The 16,886-nt window shown below is 35.4% G+C and overlaps 2 protein-coding genes and 1 non-coding gene across 3 annotated transcripts in view; 2 read left to right on the top strand and 1 right to left on the bottom strand.

The window, feature by feature from the left end:
* Window positions 1–16,886, bottom strand: part of ELK3 (ETS transcription factor ELK3) — a 136,850-nt gene that overhangs the window by 13,031 nt on the left and 106,933 nt on the right. The window lies entirely within an intron of this gene.
* CDK17 (cyclin dependent kinase 17) overlaps window positions 1–16,886 on the top strand; it is a 112,880-nt gene that overhangs the window by 73,277 nt on the left and 22,717 nt on the right. Inside the window, exons 3-5 of the mRNA XM_032170951.2 lie at window positions 11–175; window positions 4,883–5,016; window positions 7,207–7,332. Coding sequence (XP_032026842.1) covers window positions 11–175; window positions 4,883–5,016; window positions 7,207–7,332 — 425 coding nt within the window. The remainder of the gene's footprint in view (window positions 1–10; window positions 176–4,882; window positions 5,017–7,206; window positions 7,333–16,886) is intronic.
* On the top strand, window positions 14,926–15,062 carry LOC116479845 (U4 spliceosomal RNA). The gene has a single exon (XR_004251133.1). It is a non-coding gene; the product is annotated as a U4 spliceosomal RNA (small nuclear RNA).

Raw genomic sequence — 16,886 nt, 5'->3', positions numbered from 1 at the left:
TGAACCACAGAGCCTATTGTGAAGAATGGCAGGCCTCCAACGTCTCACAGTATGCATTCCTTCCTCCACCAGTACACAGGATCTTTCAAGAAGCCCCCATTGCGGAGACCACACAGTGTTATTGGAGGGAGCCTTGGCTCCTTCATGGCAATGCCCAGAAATGGAAGCAGACTAGGTAATTTGATTACTTGTCTATTGTGTTTACCTTTCTGATTATACATCATGTACATAGTTAAGTTTTAGTTGTGTAAAAGTCAGCAACTTTTATTATCTCCTTTCTTCTGTCAGATAAAAATCAAGTTGAGATCAAGAGGAATGGCAGAAAGATGGAAAGTTCTAGAGAGGTAGTAGTGCTGACAGTACAGAGAAGTAATATTTGAAAAACCTGTCCATCAGGAGAGAAATGAAACCCATAATAAATGGATGCAGTATTTCAAGATGAATGGCAGTTTGGGATGGTGTTTATTTTAGGGTCGTGCCTCAGTAACTTTTCAGATCATCACCATATAAAGCCCAGTGCAATGATTAGTACATGTGGTTATCACCTGAATTGTTTCTTCTTCTGTCATTATGTCTTTAAATATCCAAGAAAAAATAATTGCAAGTTTCTGTTTGTTTATTCTTCTGGCCTTTTTTGATGATGTCTTATATTTTTATTTTTATTATTTTTGAGACAGCGTCTCATTCTGTCACCCAGGCTGAAGGGGAATGCAGTGGTGCTATTGAGGCTCACTGCAGCCCTAACCTCCCAGGCTCAAATGATCCTCCCACCTCAGCCTCCTGAGTAGCTGGAACTACCTGTGCTTGCCGCTACGCCTGGCTAATTTTTTTTTTTTTTAGGAGATGGGGTCTCACTGTGTTGCCCAGGCTGGTCTTGAACTCCTGGACTCAAGTGATCCACTTGCCTCAGCCTCCCAGAGGGCTGGGATTATAGGCATGAGCCACCACACCTGGCGGATTATGTTTTGATTTTTAAAATCACTTTAAGTATAACTATTTTATAGTCTTCTTAGATAATTATATTTACTGAAGCTCCTGGGGTTTTATTCTACTGCTCGTTTTATGTGCTCACTCTTGGAATAGTATATTATTTCCAAATGTGTTTCTTTAATTTTGGGAGTATGAGCTTATCTACAGTGAGGTTTTTTCTATGAGAACTGCATATAGTCTTTATCTGTGTAGGTGTATCTCTACAGAGTGGTATGCTGGAGTTGGCTCACACTAGTTCATGAGAGATGACTGTTAAAGTTTCAGGAACTTTGCAAACTGGTTGTTAAACATAGCTATTAAATTTTGAATTATATAAGTTTACAAATAAGTAAACTAAATTAAAAACAAAGATAATGAATACACAAAAGTCATTGCTTTCTAATTTTTTACCACTTCTAACTATTACCTATGCCACAGGGGTTATTTTTTGCTGTTCTATCTCTATAGTCAAAAACACTATATAATGGTATGCTACTGCACATTTCTTCCCAACCATATGTTCAGTGTTGTCATGTTGATAGCCTGAAGTTGTCCATGGAGAGAGAAGTCAGAAAACACTGTAGATCAGGCCTTGGCTTATTGTTTTCTTGTTTGTCTAGACCAGGGGTTTTTTTGTTTTTGTTTTTTTTTTTGTAAGGGGGCAGTTAGTAATAAATGTTTTAGGTTTTATGGGCATACAGTCTCTATTGCATATTCTTCTCTGTTTAATAATCCTTTAAAAATACAAAAAACATTTTTAGCTCATGGGCCATATAAAAAGAAGCCACATTTGTTCTAGACCCTTGTTCTAGAATTAAGATAGTGTATTGAAAATGTTAGTAATGCAGATTAAATTTAAAGGGTATTGTGCTGGAGGAGAAAAGTATATTGTATCTGTAGCTGTTACATTACCTGATCAGCAGAGATATCCCTCTCCCCCCTGACAGATGAGTAAAGTTCTGACAAGCCTACATTGTTTCACGTTTGTCATGATGGAAGTGAAAATACCAACTGGTAATCATGTCAGAACTACACTTGTTTGTTAATGACGTGAGTAATTTCTTGTTTGGGTCAGATGGTACTCAAGTATTTATTCATAGTCTGAGATTAGTAAGCTTTGTCATCCAATTCCTTGTGCAACAGGACAGATTTTTTTTAAGTGTACCCTTTAAGTCTCAAAAGTGTAGCACTTTGGGAGTTGAGCCTTACTCTCACTTTGTAACTCAAAAACCCAGGGCTTCATTTTTTATCCCAATGTGGAAGGTAAACCCAGGGACCTTCTCATCAACATCAGCAGCCTCTCCTAAGACAGTGATAGTCAATTTATGTATAACAGCTTTGGGTTTTCAGTCCTCTTTGTTTTTGCTTCCTAGGTATTACCAATACATTCTTGCACATTCAGCTGTGCATTTTAAAGTATTACATTTTAGTCAACATTATCTTGAGGAAAGGAAGATTTTCATATCTCACTAGAAATGGAAGGCATGATTAAATTAGTTTTAACATTTTGAAGGTGTGACAGAAATGAATACATGACCTTAGATGTGTTATATACCAAATTTTAAGAGGTTAGGAATCAATCAGCAATACATTACTTTTGCTGCCAAATTAATGTTTTGTTCACATATCACCATAAAATTTCTCCAGAAATCTCAGCGTAACTGGTGTATTCTTAGATTACATATCGAGCTATTAAAAATTCATTACCATTTGCAACTGCTTATGAATATTAATTGGAGTTTTCTTAATACTGAGTTAACCAAGACAAAAATACAGACCTAAAGTGAATTCTAAGATAGAGTTGATACGAGACCCTTGAGTTCAAATTTCTCCTTAATCTAAGCAGTTCTCATAATTTTATATATAAATATTATTAAAAGTTAACATTTATACTTGTAAAATACAATTGTCTCACACATTGATATTTCATATAACTTCATTTGAAAAAGAGATCTAGTTATCTAGGCCATTCCTTGATTGTTAGTTAATATGCAGTTCCCTTGAATACTTGTTAAGCACCTTCTAAGTGCCAGACAGTTGGTTAAGTTCTGGAAATAGAAAAGTGAACTAGCTAAATCCCGTCCCCAAGGATCTTATAAAACCACATGCACCAAAAAATGTTCTTCAGTGTAGTGGGTGGGGGCACAGTAGTCAACTGTGTCTGAGATTAGAAAAGACTTCACTGAGTGATGACACATGAGCATAGTTTTGAAGACTAAGCCTGATCTCACAAAGTTTGATAAAATAGGAAAAGGCATCTTTTAAAAATGAGGAAAAATGTGTGTTAAAGCACTGCAGCATGAAACAGCATGGTTCCTTTTGGAAAATGAATACGTGTATAGAAAGTAATAGTGGCAAGAGAGGAGTTCTAGAGATCTAGCATTTGTTTCCTAGTACACTCTTTTTGCTAGGTTATTAGAGAATGACTGACAAATGCAGGTGTGCAAGTATACAACTTGGCCGGATGTGGTGGCTCATGCCTGTAATCCCATCACTTTGGGAGGCCAAGATGGGTGGATTCCTGAAGTTGCAGTTTTTTGAATTTTTGCAATCAGACCTTGGTGATGACCTTGAGCAGTAGGATATAAGTAACTCCCACATGCTTAGCGTTCCAATAATGGAACACTAGGCATAAATGGCTACAAGTTCAAGATGAGCCTGAACAACAAGGCAAAATCTTGTCTCTACAAAAAAACAAAAACAAAACAAAACACCAGGTGTGGTGGGTGCCTGTACTCCCAGCTACTTGGGAGGCAGGAGGATTGCTTGAGCCTGGGAAGTAGAGGCTGCAGTGAGCCATGATTGTGCCACCGCACTCCAGCTTGGCCAACAGAGCAAGACCTTGTCTCAAAAAAACAAACAAACAAAAAAAACCCAAAAAACAGTATATGTCTGTTTTTAATATTTTCAAATGGAATTTATCTTCCTCCCCCTACTTCCATTTAACTTTTTTTTTTTTTTTTTTTTTTTGGAGAAGGAGTCTCGCTCTTTCACCCAGGCTGGAGTGCGGTGGCGCGATCTTGGCTCACTGCAGGCTCCGCCCCCCGGGGTTCACGCCATTCTCCTGCCTCAGCCTCCCGCGTAGCTGGGACTACAGGCGCCCGCCACCTCGCCCGGCTAATTTTTTTTTTTTTTTTTTTTTTTTTTTTTAGTAGAGACGGGGTTTCACCATTAGCCAGGATGGTCTCAATCTCCTGACCTCGTGATCCGCCCGCCATTTAACTTTTATCTCTATTAAACATATCATAACCCACCTTTATTGTAGTATGCTTTTGCTCTGAACAGATTTTTGAGTATTTGAAGATCATAAACTTGTTTTTGTAGTTCTGGTACAAAGTAGATAGTCAGTGAATAATTTTTTATTGTTTTATTTTTAACATTGGGGGTGCAGGGAGGAGAAACTGCATTAGAAGCTTTTAAGAGGTGTTTTAAAGAATATTCAAAGAATTAGCTCCATTTGACCATAGATCCAGTGATACATTATTTAATGGAAAGAATACTAAATAAGAGGCAAATGACCAGGTGTCTATTCCAGCTCTGCATCTAAGCTTTGTGACCTTTTGAAAGTCATTTAACCTTTCAAGTCTCAGTTCCCAGATCTAGAAAATGAAAGAACTGGCTCATTCTCAGAGATACTATTTCCGGTTTATAATTTTATTACTCAACCCTTGAGAATAACTTGAATGTTAATTTTTTTTCATAATTTGAAAGTGTAAAAAGATTTCATACTACTATTTTAAGACATTTGAGTCATGTTTTCATCTATTAACTGCATACCTGTGGCACCCAGAATATAAATGACTTTTTATGCTGTGATTTTTACTTGTTGGCCTTCTACATTTTACCCATAGTGATAATAAATTATATATTAGTATATAATGTATCTCTTTTAATGTCTCATTTTTTGATATAGATATTGTTCATGAAAATCTAAAAATGGGATCAGATGGTGAGAGTGACCAAGCTTCTGGGACATCATCTGATGAAGTCCAGTCACCCACAGGTGTTTGTCTCAGAAATCGTATACATAGACGGATCTCAATGGAGGTAATCATTTAAAAAATACAAATATACCTGTGAATATGTGTGCTGGTATATGTTAATACACATACCTATCAAGTGGAGTAAATGTCCATTTAAAAATTTTCATAAACACACGTGACACTTGTAAGAACGTTACTTCTTTGCATTCATAAATTGCAGTCTGTGAATATTTCCTCTTTTTTGATTTTTATCCCAATATGGATATGCAGTATAGTTGTTTGCATTCTGTGAAACATTTTATTTATTTTAATTTTTTGTGAAACGTTATTTTAGGTTCTCCATTAAGGAGAAGTGAATTTTCAAAAATTCTGGAAATACAGAATAATATATTAGCAATGTCTTCTTTTTAGAAAATATGATTTTGATTATATTTTTGAGATTCATCTGGGTAATTAGCATTTTATTTTCTCTATTTCAAATTTTAAGAGGTATAAATAAACAGCTTTTTTTCTTGCATTATATTCTAAAAGCGGGTGTCCTTTCCTTTGTGGTTCACTATACCTACTAATCTCTGAAGCACATTTATTTCTCCGTGTAAAAGGATGAAGAATTCATTTTCTTTTCTTTGTAAGTGTTGTGATATAACCTTGAGAACATAAGTTGATTGTGACTGTTACTTCAGTACATACTGTAAACTAAAATAGGTTTCTGCAAAAAAAATTGAACTTGTTTTGAAATAAAAGTATTGTTGCTTTTTTGGTGCTGTTGAGATGATGATTAGGGTATCTCTCCTATTGATTGATTATATTTTCATTATAAAAGGATTGCTTCTTAATCAGTTAAGGAAATCTTATCAGTTTTCTAAATGATAAATTAACATTTTCAATTGTTGAAATCAATGATATGTTCATATGACACAATGCTAATGAAAATATTTCTTATTTTTCTTCACATTATAGATGATTTTTAAAAATCATTTGTTTTGTTTAGTATTAGGGTCTATATCTGGAGTTTCTCATTCTTCGTTGAGCTATAATTTGTTTCCCCACCACCAAGGAGGCACGCTCTAGATTATATTCTTTTTATAGTATATATTTTTTTCTGTTTTATGAGACAGGGCCTCACTCTGTCACCCAGACTGGAGTACAGTGGTGGGATCTCAGCTCACCACAGCCTCAACCTCCTGGGCTCAAGTGATCCTCCTGCCTCAGCCCCAAGTAGCTGGGACTACAGGCATACACCACCATGCCCGGCTGATTTTTTTGTATTTTTTGTAGAGACAGGGTTTCACCATATTGGCTTCCCAAAGTGCTAGGATTACAGGCTTGAGCCACTGTGCCTGACCTATAGTATATTTTAATATCTAGAAAGACTTCTTTCTGTATCCCTCCCCCATATACACATACATTCTTTCTTATTTTAGAATGTTTTTGGATTTTTTTCTGTTTATTCTATTGATACATTTTAGGCATTTTATTTTGTTCTAAGAATAAGCTTATTGTGATTTCTTAGTGGTTATGTAACTTATAAAATTAATATGGGGATGACCAGTATCTTCTCATTACCTATTCTTACCATTTGGTGGCATTGTATGTTTTTATACTTAAGTCTTATATTTCTCAATAAATATTTATGCAGTTCCTATACCTCTGCATTCCGTTTCATGGTTTGGCTGCTGCTGTGAATAGGAGGAATTTCTTTTTATAGGGCTTAAATTTCTTGATGTAATGATATAGGCAAGATTCTTTTCAGGTTTATCCCAGCTCACATTGTATAATTAAATAAAGTAGAAATGCCATTAACATGGCAGTAATAAATATAATTCTCTTTCCCCATGTTGCATACAAGATCATATAATATCTACTTGGTTAGTTATTTAAACTGATCACAGAGTTTGTGGTAGTGTTTGCCTATTGTTACTATATGGTATAATAAATTTAAAGTAAATTTCAAGTTGAATTTACCGGTGAAAGGACTCAAAAATTACTGAGGTTGCAAAATTTCATTTCTGTAACACTTCGCTGTATACTTTTGCTTACAGTAAATGTTTTTGCCATGAGTATATTACATATAATCAATGTAGGTAACTTTGCAACTGCAGTAAAACTTTACGATTACTTATCATTAAGAAATAATATGTTAGAGCCTGTGAATACAAAAGCCAAATTTTGCTATTTTTACTATTTTTGATTACCTTTACTATTACTATTTACTATTTTTTACTATTTTTGATTACCTTTTTTTTTTTTTAAGGATTTAAATAAGCGGTTATCGCTGCCTGCAGACATCAGAATACCTGATGGATATCTTGAAAAGTTGCAGATAAACAGTCCACCATTTGACCAACCAATGAGTCGAAGGTCTCGTAGAGCTTCCTTAGTAAGTTTTTGGTCTCCTATACCTCCACTATCAGTCAGATCTGCTTGTTTGCTGCTTCTGGGTGTAAACATTTTAAATTAATTTTTATATTTAACTTTAGAATAGCTAAATTTTATTATATTGCCTTCTCGATTTTTATTATTTTCCATTCTTAAAGGTTTATTGGAGCCCTTAAGATGCATTCAATAGGATGCATATTGGAATAGGATTTATGGTATCTTTTATTTTTGGTAAATGCTATTAATACATGCTAGATAGATAAATACGTACTAGATATATAGATATACTAGATATGTGCTGGATAGATAAAAATATATTAATATATACCAGATATACAGAGAAGTACACAAACCATAATTGTACAGCTCAACGAACTTTTGAAATGTTAATATACCTGTGTAACCAGTACCTGGGTCAATAAAAGAAAATTTCAGAAATCCCAGAAACCCCCTTCTGCTTCCTTTCTCTTTAAGATTCCTCACTTCCTCAACTATAGCCATACTCTCTGCCTTCTGATGCTAAAGATTAGTTTTACCCAGATGTGTGACACTGTTCTGATCATACTGTTTTTATAGTATGTTTTGATATCTGGATCTTTTAAAATCCCATTCACATATATTCTTATTTTTTAAATGTGTAATATTCTCTTTCTGATTATCCTTATTAAAACATCTGAGCTTTGTGTAATTATGAATATGTAATTATATTAAAATATATTTTATGTAAATATACAGAATTATATACTTATACAAAGTTTGTATATATATATTGCACAATATGTATCCCAGTATGTATGGAAGTTATACAGTATGTATTATTTTTGTTGTTAGCTTCTTTTGTTCAGTGTTACGTTTGTGAGTTTCAGCCCTATTTTTGCATGTAATTATAGATAATTCGTTTTCATTGTTGCATGGTATTCCATTTATGAGTGTACTGTACTTCATTCTCTTATCGATGGGCATTCTGGTTGTTTTCGGTTTTTGGCTATTACCAAATAATGCTTCTATCACCATTCCTGTGCACGTTTTTTGGTTAACATGTGTAAGCATTTCTGTTGAGTACTTACCTAGGAGTGGAATTGTTGCATTATATTCTGCTTCCCTAGATACTGTCAGCAGCTTTCCAGAGTCATTGTACCAACTTATACTTACATCACTAGCATATAATAGTTCTGGTTGTTCTCCTTGCCAACTTTTGATAATGTCTTTTAAAAATTATTATTTTAACTTTTCTAGTAAGTTGATAGTGGTCGCTTGGTTTTGTTTTGCATTTCTCTGATGACTAAGTTGAACACCTTTCTATGTGTTTATTATTCATCATGTGTTTATTATATGTTTGTATTTAGATATTCTCTTTTGTGAATTAACTACCCAGGTCTGTTTTTCTTCTCTTTTATATTGGGTTTTTCTGTCTTTTCTTATTGGTTTATACAAATTTTTAAGTATGCTTTGTATATAGGACCTTTGCCAGTTACATGTCTTACAAATATATTTTCTTAATATTTAGTAATTAACCCAGCACCATTTATTCAAAGGGTAACTTTTCTTATTGCAGTATCACTTTAACGTAAATTCAGATGATTGTTTATGTGAGAATCTCTTTTGGATGACTATAGTCCTATAGTAGAGATACATACAAAGTGCTTTGGGACAACAAAAGAGGCAGCAAGTAAAATGCCTTGGCAAATCACAAGCTTACAGAGATAGCACTTGAGCTGGTCCTAGAAGGATGGGCAGAAATTTGTCAGTTAAAAATGGCCTATGAATGAAGGGTGTTCTAAGCAGAGGAAACTTCATGTACTAAAACTAAAACCCAGAGGTTTGGGTGTAGATGTCATGTTTGGGAAATCAGAACTGATATGAAGGGTAATATGGAATAATATAAAAGCTATGGCTTGAACGGACAGGACAGATCCAGAATGAAAAGCCTTAGAGGTCAGGCCAAGAAGTCTGGACTTCTTCCCATGTAATGAGAAGACATCAAAGGTATTTATTTAAACAAAGGCTGACATGATCACATTTTTGTTTCATAGCAATAGCTTTAGGAGAAGTACAAACAATGAATTAGAGAGAAAGACTAGAGGCAGGGAGAATTAGGAATTTATTTAAAATTAAGGCTGATGTGGCAATCAGATGGAAATAGAAAGTAGAACATAAATCCTAGGGACCAGGAAGGGATAAAATACCACCTAATAACCAGTTGGACTTTGCACCTGAAGGAAGAGAAATTGATGATGACTCTTGGATTGCTAGCGGTTGTTGTATCTCCTTTTTTACATTATTATTATTATTATTATTATTATTATTATTATTATTATTATTATTATTAGAGACGGAGTCCTGCTCTGTCACCCAAGCTGGAGTGTAGTGGTGCAATTTTGGCTCACTGCAATCTCCACCTTCCCAGTTTCAAGCGATTCTCCGGCCTCGACCTCCCGAGTAGCTGGGATTATAGGTATGCGCCACCATGTCCTGCTAATTTTTGTATTTTTACTAGAGATGTGATTTCACCATGTTGGCCAGGCTGGTCTTGAATGCCTGAGCTCAGGTGATCCACCCGCCTCGGCCTCCCAAAGTGCTGGGATTACAGGGGTGAGCCACTGCATCCAGCCTTTACATATTATTATATAATGGAACTATTTTCTTTAGAGACAAGGTCTCACTCTGTCACCTAGGCTGGAATGCAGTAGCACGATCATAGCTCACTGTAATCTTGAACTCCTGGCCCCAAGCAATCCCCACATGTCAGGCTCCTGAGTAGCTAGGACTGCAGGTGCACACCATCACACCCAGCTAATTAAAAAACATTTTTCTTTTTTCTTGTGGAGATGGCATCTCACTGTGTTGCCCATGCTGGTTTCAAATGCCTGGCCTCAAGCAGTCCTTCTGCATTGGTTTCCCAGAGTGCTAGGATTATAGGTGTGAGCCACCCACAGCATCTGGCCTCTGTGGGCCAGATTAGATATTCTAGTCAGATATTCTAAAAAATATTTTGGTTACATACTCTAAAAAATAAAATCACTTTATGCTGTATATACCATGAGCACATTGTTATTTGACATTCACCAGTATATAAATATGGTGAAAAGTATAACACAAACTTGATTTTGGTATAAGCATATGATTATCATAATTTAGCATCACTGCTTAAGACATTTTGTGTGTGTGTGTGTGAGAGACAGAATGTCACTTTGTCGCCCAGGCAGGAGTACAATGGCACAATCTCAGCTCACTGCAACCTCTGCCTCTGGTTCAAGTGATTCTCATGCCTCAGCCTCCTGAGTAGCTGAGATTACAGGCATGTGCCACCATGCCTGGCTAATTTTTTTATTTTTAGTAGAGACAGGGTTTTGCCGTGTTGGCCAAGCTGGTCTTGAACTCCTGACCTCAAGTGATCCACCTACCTCAGCCTCCCACAGTGTTGGGATTACAGGCGTAAGCCACTGTGCCCGGCCAAGACATTTTTGTTGGGATGATTTTGCCATTTGATTGTCAAGTCAAAAATTTTCTTTGGCTATCAATTTTTATCAAAGATTGGTACTTAGGATAAATTTTGAGGTTGTATTTGTTCCATTTGGGAGTAAAAATGTGATTTAATCACCATGTAATTTTTTAAGCTATCCTTTAGCAGCTATCTTTTACAGTCTACATGATGTTAAGAAAAACAGTGCCCTCTAATGAATGCTAAGTGATTAGAGATTTTATTTATGTTAAGTGTTCCTACCTACCTCCTCCCCTTTTTTTTGAGACGGAGTTTCACTTTTGTTGCCCAGGCTGGAGTGCAATGGCATGATCTCGGGTCACCACAACCCTCGCCTCCTGGGTTCAAGCGATTCTCCTGCCTCGGCCTCCCGAGTAGCTGGGATTACAGGCATGCGCCGCCACACCCTGGCTAATTTTGTGTTTTTAGTAGAGACGGGGTTTCTCCATGTTGGTCAGGCTGGTCTTGAACTCCCCACCTCAGGTGATCTTCCTGCCTCGGCCTCCCAGAGTGCTGGGATTACAGGCATGAGCCCCTGCGCTGGCCTGCCTACTTCCCTTTTCAAAAAATTCTGAAATGGCTTATAGATTTCAGATAAATCATGCCAGCTATGTTTTGGATTTTACTGATGCATCCATTTCATTATTCATCTACCTTACTAAAGAATACTTTTTGGAAATACATTAAAAATTATTCTTCAAAATGAAAATCTCTACCCTAGGTTTATATTTGAACATAGGCAGGGAAGGAGGGCACGTGAAAGTTAGGGATGGATGGAAAAGGAGTGGGAAAAAGAAACTCATTTTTTTACATGTATTAGAATTTGTGTATCTATGGATAATATATTCTTTATATACCTAAAAAGTAAAAGTTTTTTCAAAGAGATCAGTTTTTCAGCATAGAAGTCTGGACCCTAGGTTTATGTGTAAAGGAGATGGGTAAAGATTAGGGATGAATGGAAAGGAGGTAGGAAAAGAAAAATATTCTTCACATGTACTAGAGTTCATTTTTCCATGGTTAATATACCCTTAATCTAAAAAATAAAATATTTTTAAGGTAAAATTTAGCCTTGTCTTCTAAAAGTTTTAAACTTTCAATGTGTTGTTCTCATATATATATATATATTTTTTTTTTTTGTTTGTTTGTTTGTTTGTTTGTTTGGTTTTTTTTCAAATTATTTGTAGAGACAGGGTCATACTAGGTATTATCCAGGCTGATCTTGAACTCCTGGCCTCAAGCAGTCCTCCCGCTTTGGCCTTCAAAATCACTGACATTACAGGTGTAAGCCACCTCTCCTGGCCTATTTTCATATTTTCTAATGGCAATATATAATAAGTAGAGTAGTAAAAATAATATAAAACCTTTGCTTGAGTAGGAATTAAGAAACAATTCATTTTTCCTGGAGAAAGTTATACAGTAGGGCTGAATGGGTCTAATATAAATTTATGGTCATCAACCTCACATAGATCCCCAATGTTGCCTGGCTACCCCACTGTCTTTCTCTGATTAACTCTTCCTCTCTTACTGTAAGCAGATGATCTCTCTTCCTATATCATAAAAAAGAGAGAGGGCCAGATGTTGTGGCTTATGCCTGTAATCCCACCACTTTGAGATGCTGAGGCAGGAGGTTTGCTTGAGCCCAGGAGTCCAAGACCAGCCTGGGCAACATAGTGAGACCTACATCTTTACAAAAAATTAACAAAACTAGCCAGGCGTGGTGGCACACCTTTGTCGTCCCAGCTACTCGGTAGGTAGGAGGTGAGAAGATCACTTGAGCCCAAGAGGATGAGGTTGTGGTGAGCCATGATTGCACCGCTGCACTCCAGCCTTGGTGACAGAGTGAAAGACCCTGTCTCAAAAAAAAGGGGGGCCATTAACCAGAAACCCCCTCCTTTTCTGTATAACAAACTTGCAAATCTACCTATACATATACCCATTCTGTTCTTTTTTGTTTTTAATCTTGAGAAGTTGTACCTCTTACTATCCCATCTTTTCAGGATGCTTAAGACTATCTGTTATCCCTATAAACTCATGTGTGTTCAGTCTCCCATTTCTTACCTTAATCCTTTCCATTGACTTTTTATTTACATAAACATAATTTTAGTTTTAGATTTGCAGAAAAAATTACAAAAATTATATAATTCTTATATACCACATACCCAGTTACCATATTATTAACATTTTATATATTATTTTAATACATTTGTCACAACTAAGGAACCAACATTGGTACATTACTAGTAACAAAACTCCATACTTTATTCAGATTTCACTAATTTTTTGTCAGTGTTCTTCTTCTGTTCCAATACCCCCTCCAGGATACCACATTACATTTAGTGATCATATGTCATGTTAAAAATAGTGGCTATTGGATTGGTGAAGTGCTATTTAGTAGTCCTTTATGATTGATAAGAAAAAATATTCTCAACATATTTAGTTAATTATTAGAATAGTGGGAAAGCCTATATGTAGATAGTCAGGATTCGTCAGAGCTTCCTTGCCCTTAAAATAATGGTATACCCAGTGGAAGTTTTGTGAGACTGAGTGCAGCTTCAATTAGAATGAAGGTCATCCATATATAAAAAGTTGTCTTATTGTATTCAAATTATAGGTTTATACATTTTAAGAGCATATGCCTTCCTAAACAGTGAATGTTTGGATTCTTCATTCCTGGTTTTACCAGTAGACCATATAGACCTTTCTTAATTCTCAGAGCAGGTGAGAAAATACAATCAAGTCCTTACATCTCTCAGTAATTAGAAATATAAGATGGAATGTGGGAGTGAGGTTCAAAGTCCCACAGAATTTACCTTTAGCATATTGTGTACAGGAGTACAGGATTAAGGTGGTATTGTGGTGGTGATAATAGCAATTTTTGTAAGACAAAGTGGCTGAGTAGAATAGAGATTCTCAATCTCTCCCCCTGCCCACCAAGTCTAAGGGATAAAACACATTTCTGTCATTAACAGTAACTCGGTAATTCCCACAGGGAGGGAAATGAATGTTTGAAAAAGCCTCCCTCTTCCCCTGCTGTTTCTTTTTTTGTTGTTTTTTGAGACAGAGTCTTGCTCTGTCACCAGGCTGGAGTGCAGTGGCACGATCTTGGCTCACCGCAATCTCTGCCTCCTGGGTTCAAGTGATTCTTCTGCCTCAGCCTCCCGAGTAGCTGGGATTACAGGTATGCACCACCACACCCAGCTAATTTTTGTATTTTTAGTAGAGTACAGGTATGCACCACCACACCCAGCTAATTTTTGTATTTTTAGTAGAGCTAATTTTTGTATTTTCACCATGTTGGCCAAGATGGTCTTGATCTCCTGACCTTGTGATCCGCCCTTCTCGGCCTCCCAAAGTGTTGGGATTACAGGCCCGGCCGCGTTTCTTATATATTAATACATACTCACTCTTAAAATGTCATCTATGGATCCTCTGTACATACAGAAGCTTCCCCCTTTATCTGTAGTTTCATTTTCCACAATTTCAGTTATGTGAGGTCAAACACAGTCTGAAGATAGGTGAATACAATGCCAATAAGATTATTTTGAGAGCAAGAGATAGAGACTGCATTCACGTAACTTTTATTACAGTATTTTATTATAGTTATTTAATTAGTTGATCTCTTACTCTGCAAAATTTATAAATTAAACTTTATCTTAGGAGTGTATTAATATGTATAGGGAAAAACCTAGTACATATAGGTTTCAGTGCTGTCTGCTGTTTCAGGCATCCACTGGTGTTCTTAGAAGTATCCCCTGTGGATAATGGGGACCTCAGGTGCTTCATTTGTTTTGAAGCTCAGCTAGAACAGCATCTCCAGCATGTGATAGAGTAATTATGTTGCTAAATCCAAAGTAAACAAAAAATTTCCCATAAGGCTTGGTATTGCTTACAAGTTACACTGAATTCTAGGAAGACTATTATAAATTATAATTTAATTTATATATATATTTAGAATTTTCACGTGCTTATACTCTAAGAGCCATCTGAATAGGAATTTGTTTGGGGCTGCCAAAAAGTGAAGTATTTTCTTAGAACAGTGAAATATCAGAAAAAATTATCTTCATTTGTCTGGAAAGCAGCATTAAGGGGGCTTTTATATTACATGAAAATATAAGCTTTGCGCAGTGATAGTATCATACCCGAGGTTTATCTAAGGCACAGTTATTGCTAATTGAAAATTTTTCCCAAATACCCCACTATGACAACTTGCGATATAGTTGGCATTGGCAATTTTCGAGTTTCTACAGAGACTGAAACAACAACATATACATTATAAAGCTTATTGTGCTATTTCTTTAGCTATTATTTCTGTTTCTGTGAAACTTTTAAAATATTCTAAAATAATCTAGAATGGAACTCAGTCTAGATTGTGAACTTATGAAAGTGGGAATCATATCTGTCTTCTCTAGCACCTAACATTGTGCTGGGTAAGTGTTGAATAAATGAGCTTTGTCCTCTGTCCTCTGAATAATTTCTGTAGGAGAGCACGTCAACAAGCTAGTCATTATATCTATTGTTAATCTTGTCGTGTTCAGCAAATAAAAATGCAAGCAAAATTTTCTAAAAATTTTATTTAAAGATTCAGTAAGTACTATTTTGATGTGATCGTAAAATCCTAAGTTGAAGATTACTAAAATGGGGGCTCAGCCTTTACTTTTTGAATTAGGATCTGACAGACAATTCACTAGTGTAATTGTGCCTTTGTCTGAATTCTCTGCCTGCCTGCCTGCCTGCATGGGTGCAATTCAGTAGTGTTGTTTATTTTATAGAGTGATTATTCAAATTTAAACTTAACCTCATACATTTTTGTCTTTACAGTCTAATTTGTAGTCCATTTACATAGTCTTTAAAGCAAACCTCGACATTTTGTCATAGTAACCATTGGACCCTAGTGTATTTGATGTTTTAAGAACATGGTAGTATTCATTCATTTAAGATAAAAGGATTAATAAGAAAATTTCTCTACTCCTGAGAAGAAAAAATGCCTAGCTTACAGTCTTATTTCCCACGTGCTTCTCATTGTTATAATGACATTTTAAATATTTTTTTCAGGAATATTCGTTCTTTTGTTCATACTAGTTTGCATTTATTCTCAATGTAGTGTTTTTCCCCCATAAAAGATGGCACAAAACTTAAAATTCATGGCAAAAATGCGATAGTTCCATATTCATGAATTTAAGCACCTAAATTCCAGAGATAAGTATCAGAATAAAGATATTTTATTAGTTTCTGTGATCTTGGCAAGTAGCCTTTTTTATGAAGTAAAGTATTTAAGATCATATATAAATAGGCTATATAAAAACATATATAAATTAAAAGATTTTCATAATCAGACTGTCATGTACCAGATAGTGGTATATTTGCCATGTTTTTCATACTGATTTTAAAAACTTCACTTGTATTTTAAAAATGTTATCTATTGTAGTTTTACTTCTTTATTTTGCATAGTTATTGATACTAGAAAGTGAAGGACTTAATACTGAGTTGTGTGCAAGACAATACATGGATGAATAGTGCGTGATGGTTGTAAAACTTCATTTTTAAAATTTACTGTTTTATGAAAAAGTCATATATAGGAAAATATCAGAGTGCAAAAATAATTTTTCATTCATTCAATAATACCTGTGACCAAAGTTTTAATTAGTTTACTAAAATTGAATTAAGTACGATTGGATGTGCAATTTTCCACATGGCTTTTAATATGATATATATCATTGTAACAAAAAGATAAAAACAGTTCTTTTGAGGGGCCTCTGCTACTTTTGGCCATTCAGCTTCGGATAATTTATCCTATTGTCTGAAATGGTAAGTGATGCAAGTCTAATTATCAAGGATTATTTTAATTTTACTCCACAGTTCCAAGGAAAATTGCATATTTAGACCTCTAGAGTTTGACTAAATCACAGCATTTAATCAGCTGGCATAATTTATACACCGTTGAGAACTGAGATTATGTATTAAAAAACTTTCACCGGCTTTTTATTTAAGGGCATTAGAACCATTCTAAGCAAGTGAATCTTTCTTTAGATTATCATTACCTTTTCCATTATCTACAAAGGGGTACTAGAAAGCAA

This window comes from Hylobates moloch, unplaced genomic scaffold (genome assembly GCF_009828535.3).
Source record: "Hylobates moloch isolate HMO894 unplaced genomic scaffold, HMol_V3 SCAFFOLD_12, whole genome shotgun sequence".
NCBI lineage: Eukaryota > Metazoa > Chordata > Mammalia > Primates > Hylobatidae > Hylobates > Hylobates moloch.
This window is presented reverse-complemented; position numbering and strand designations above follow the sequence as displayed.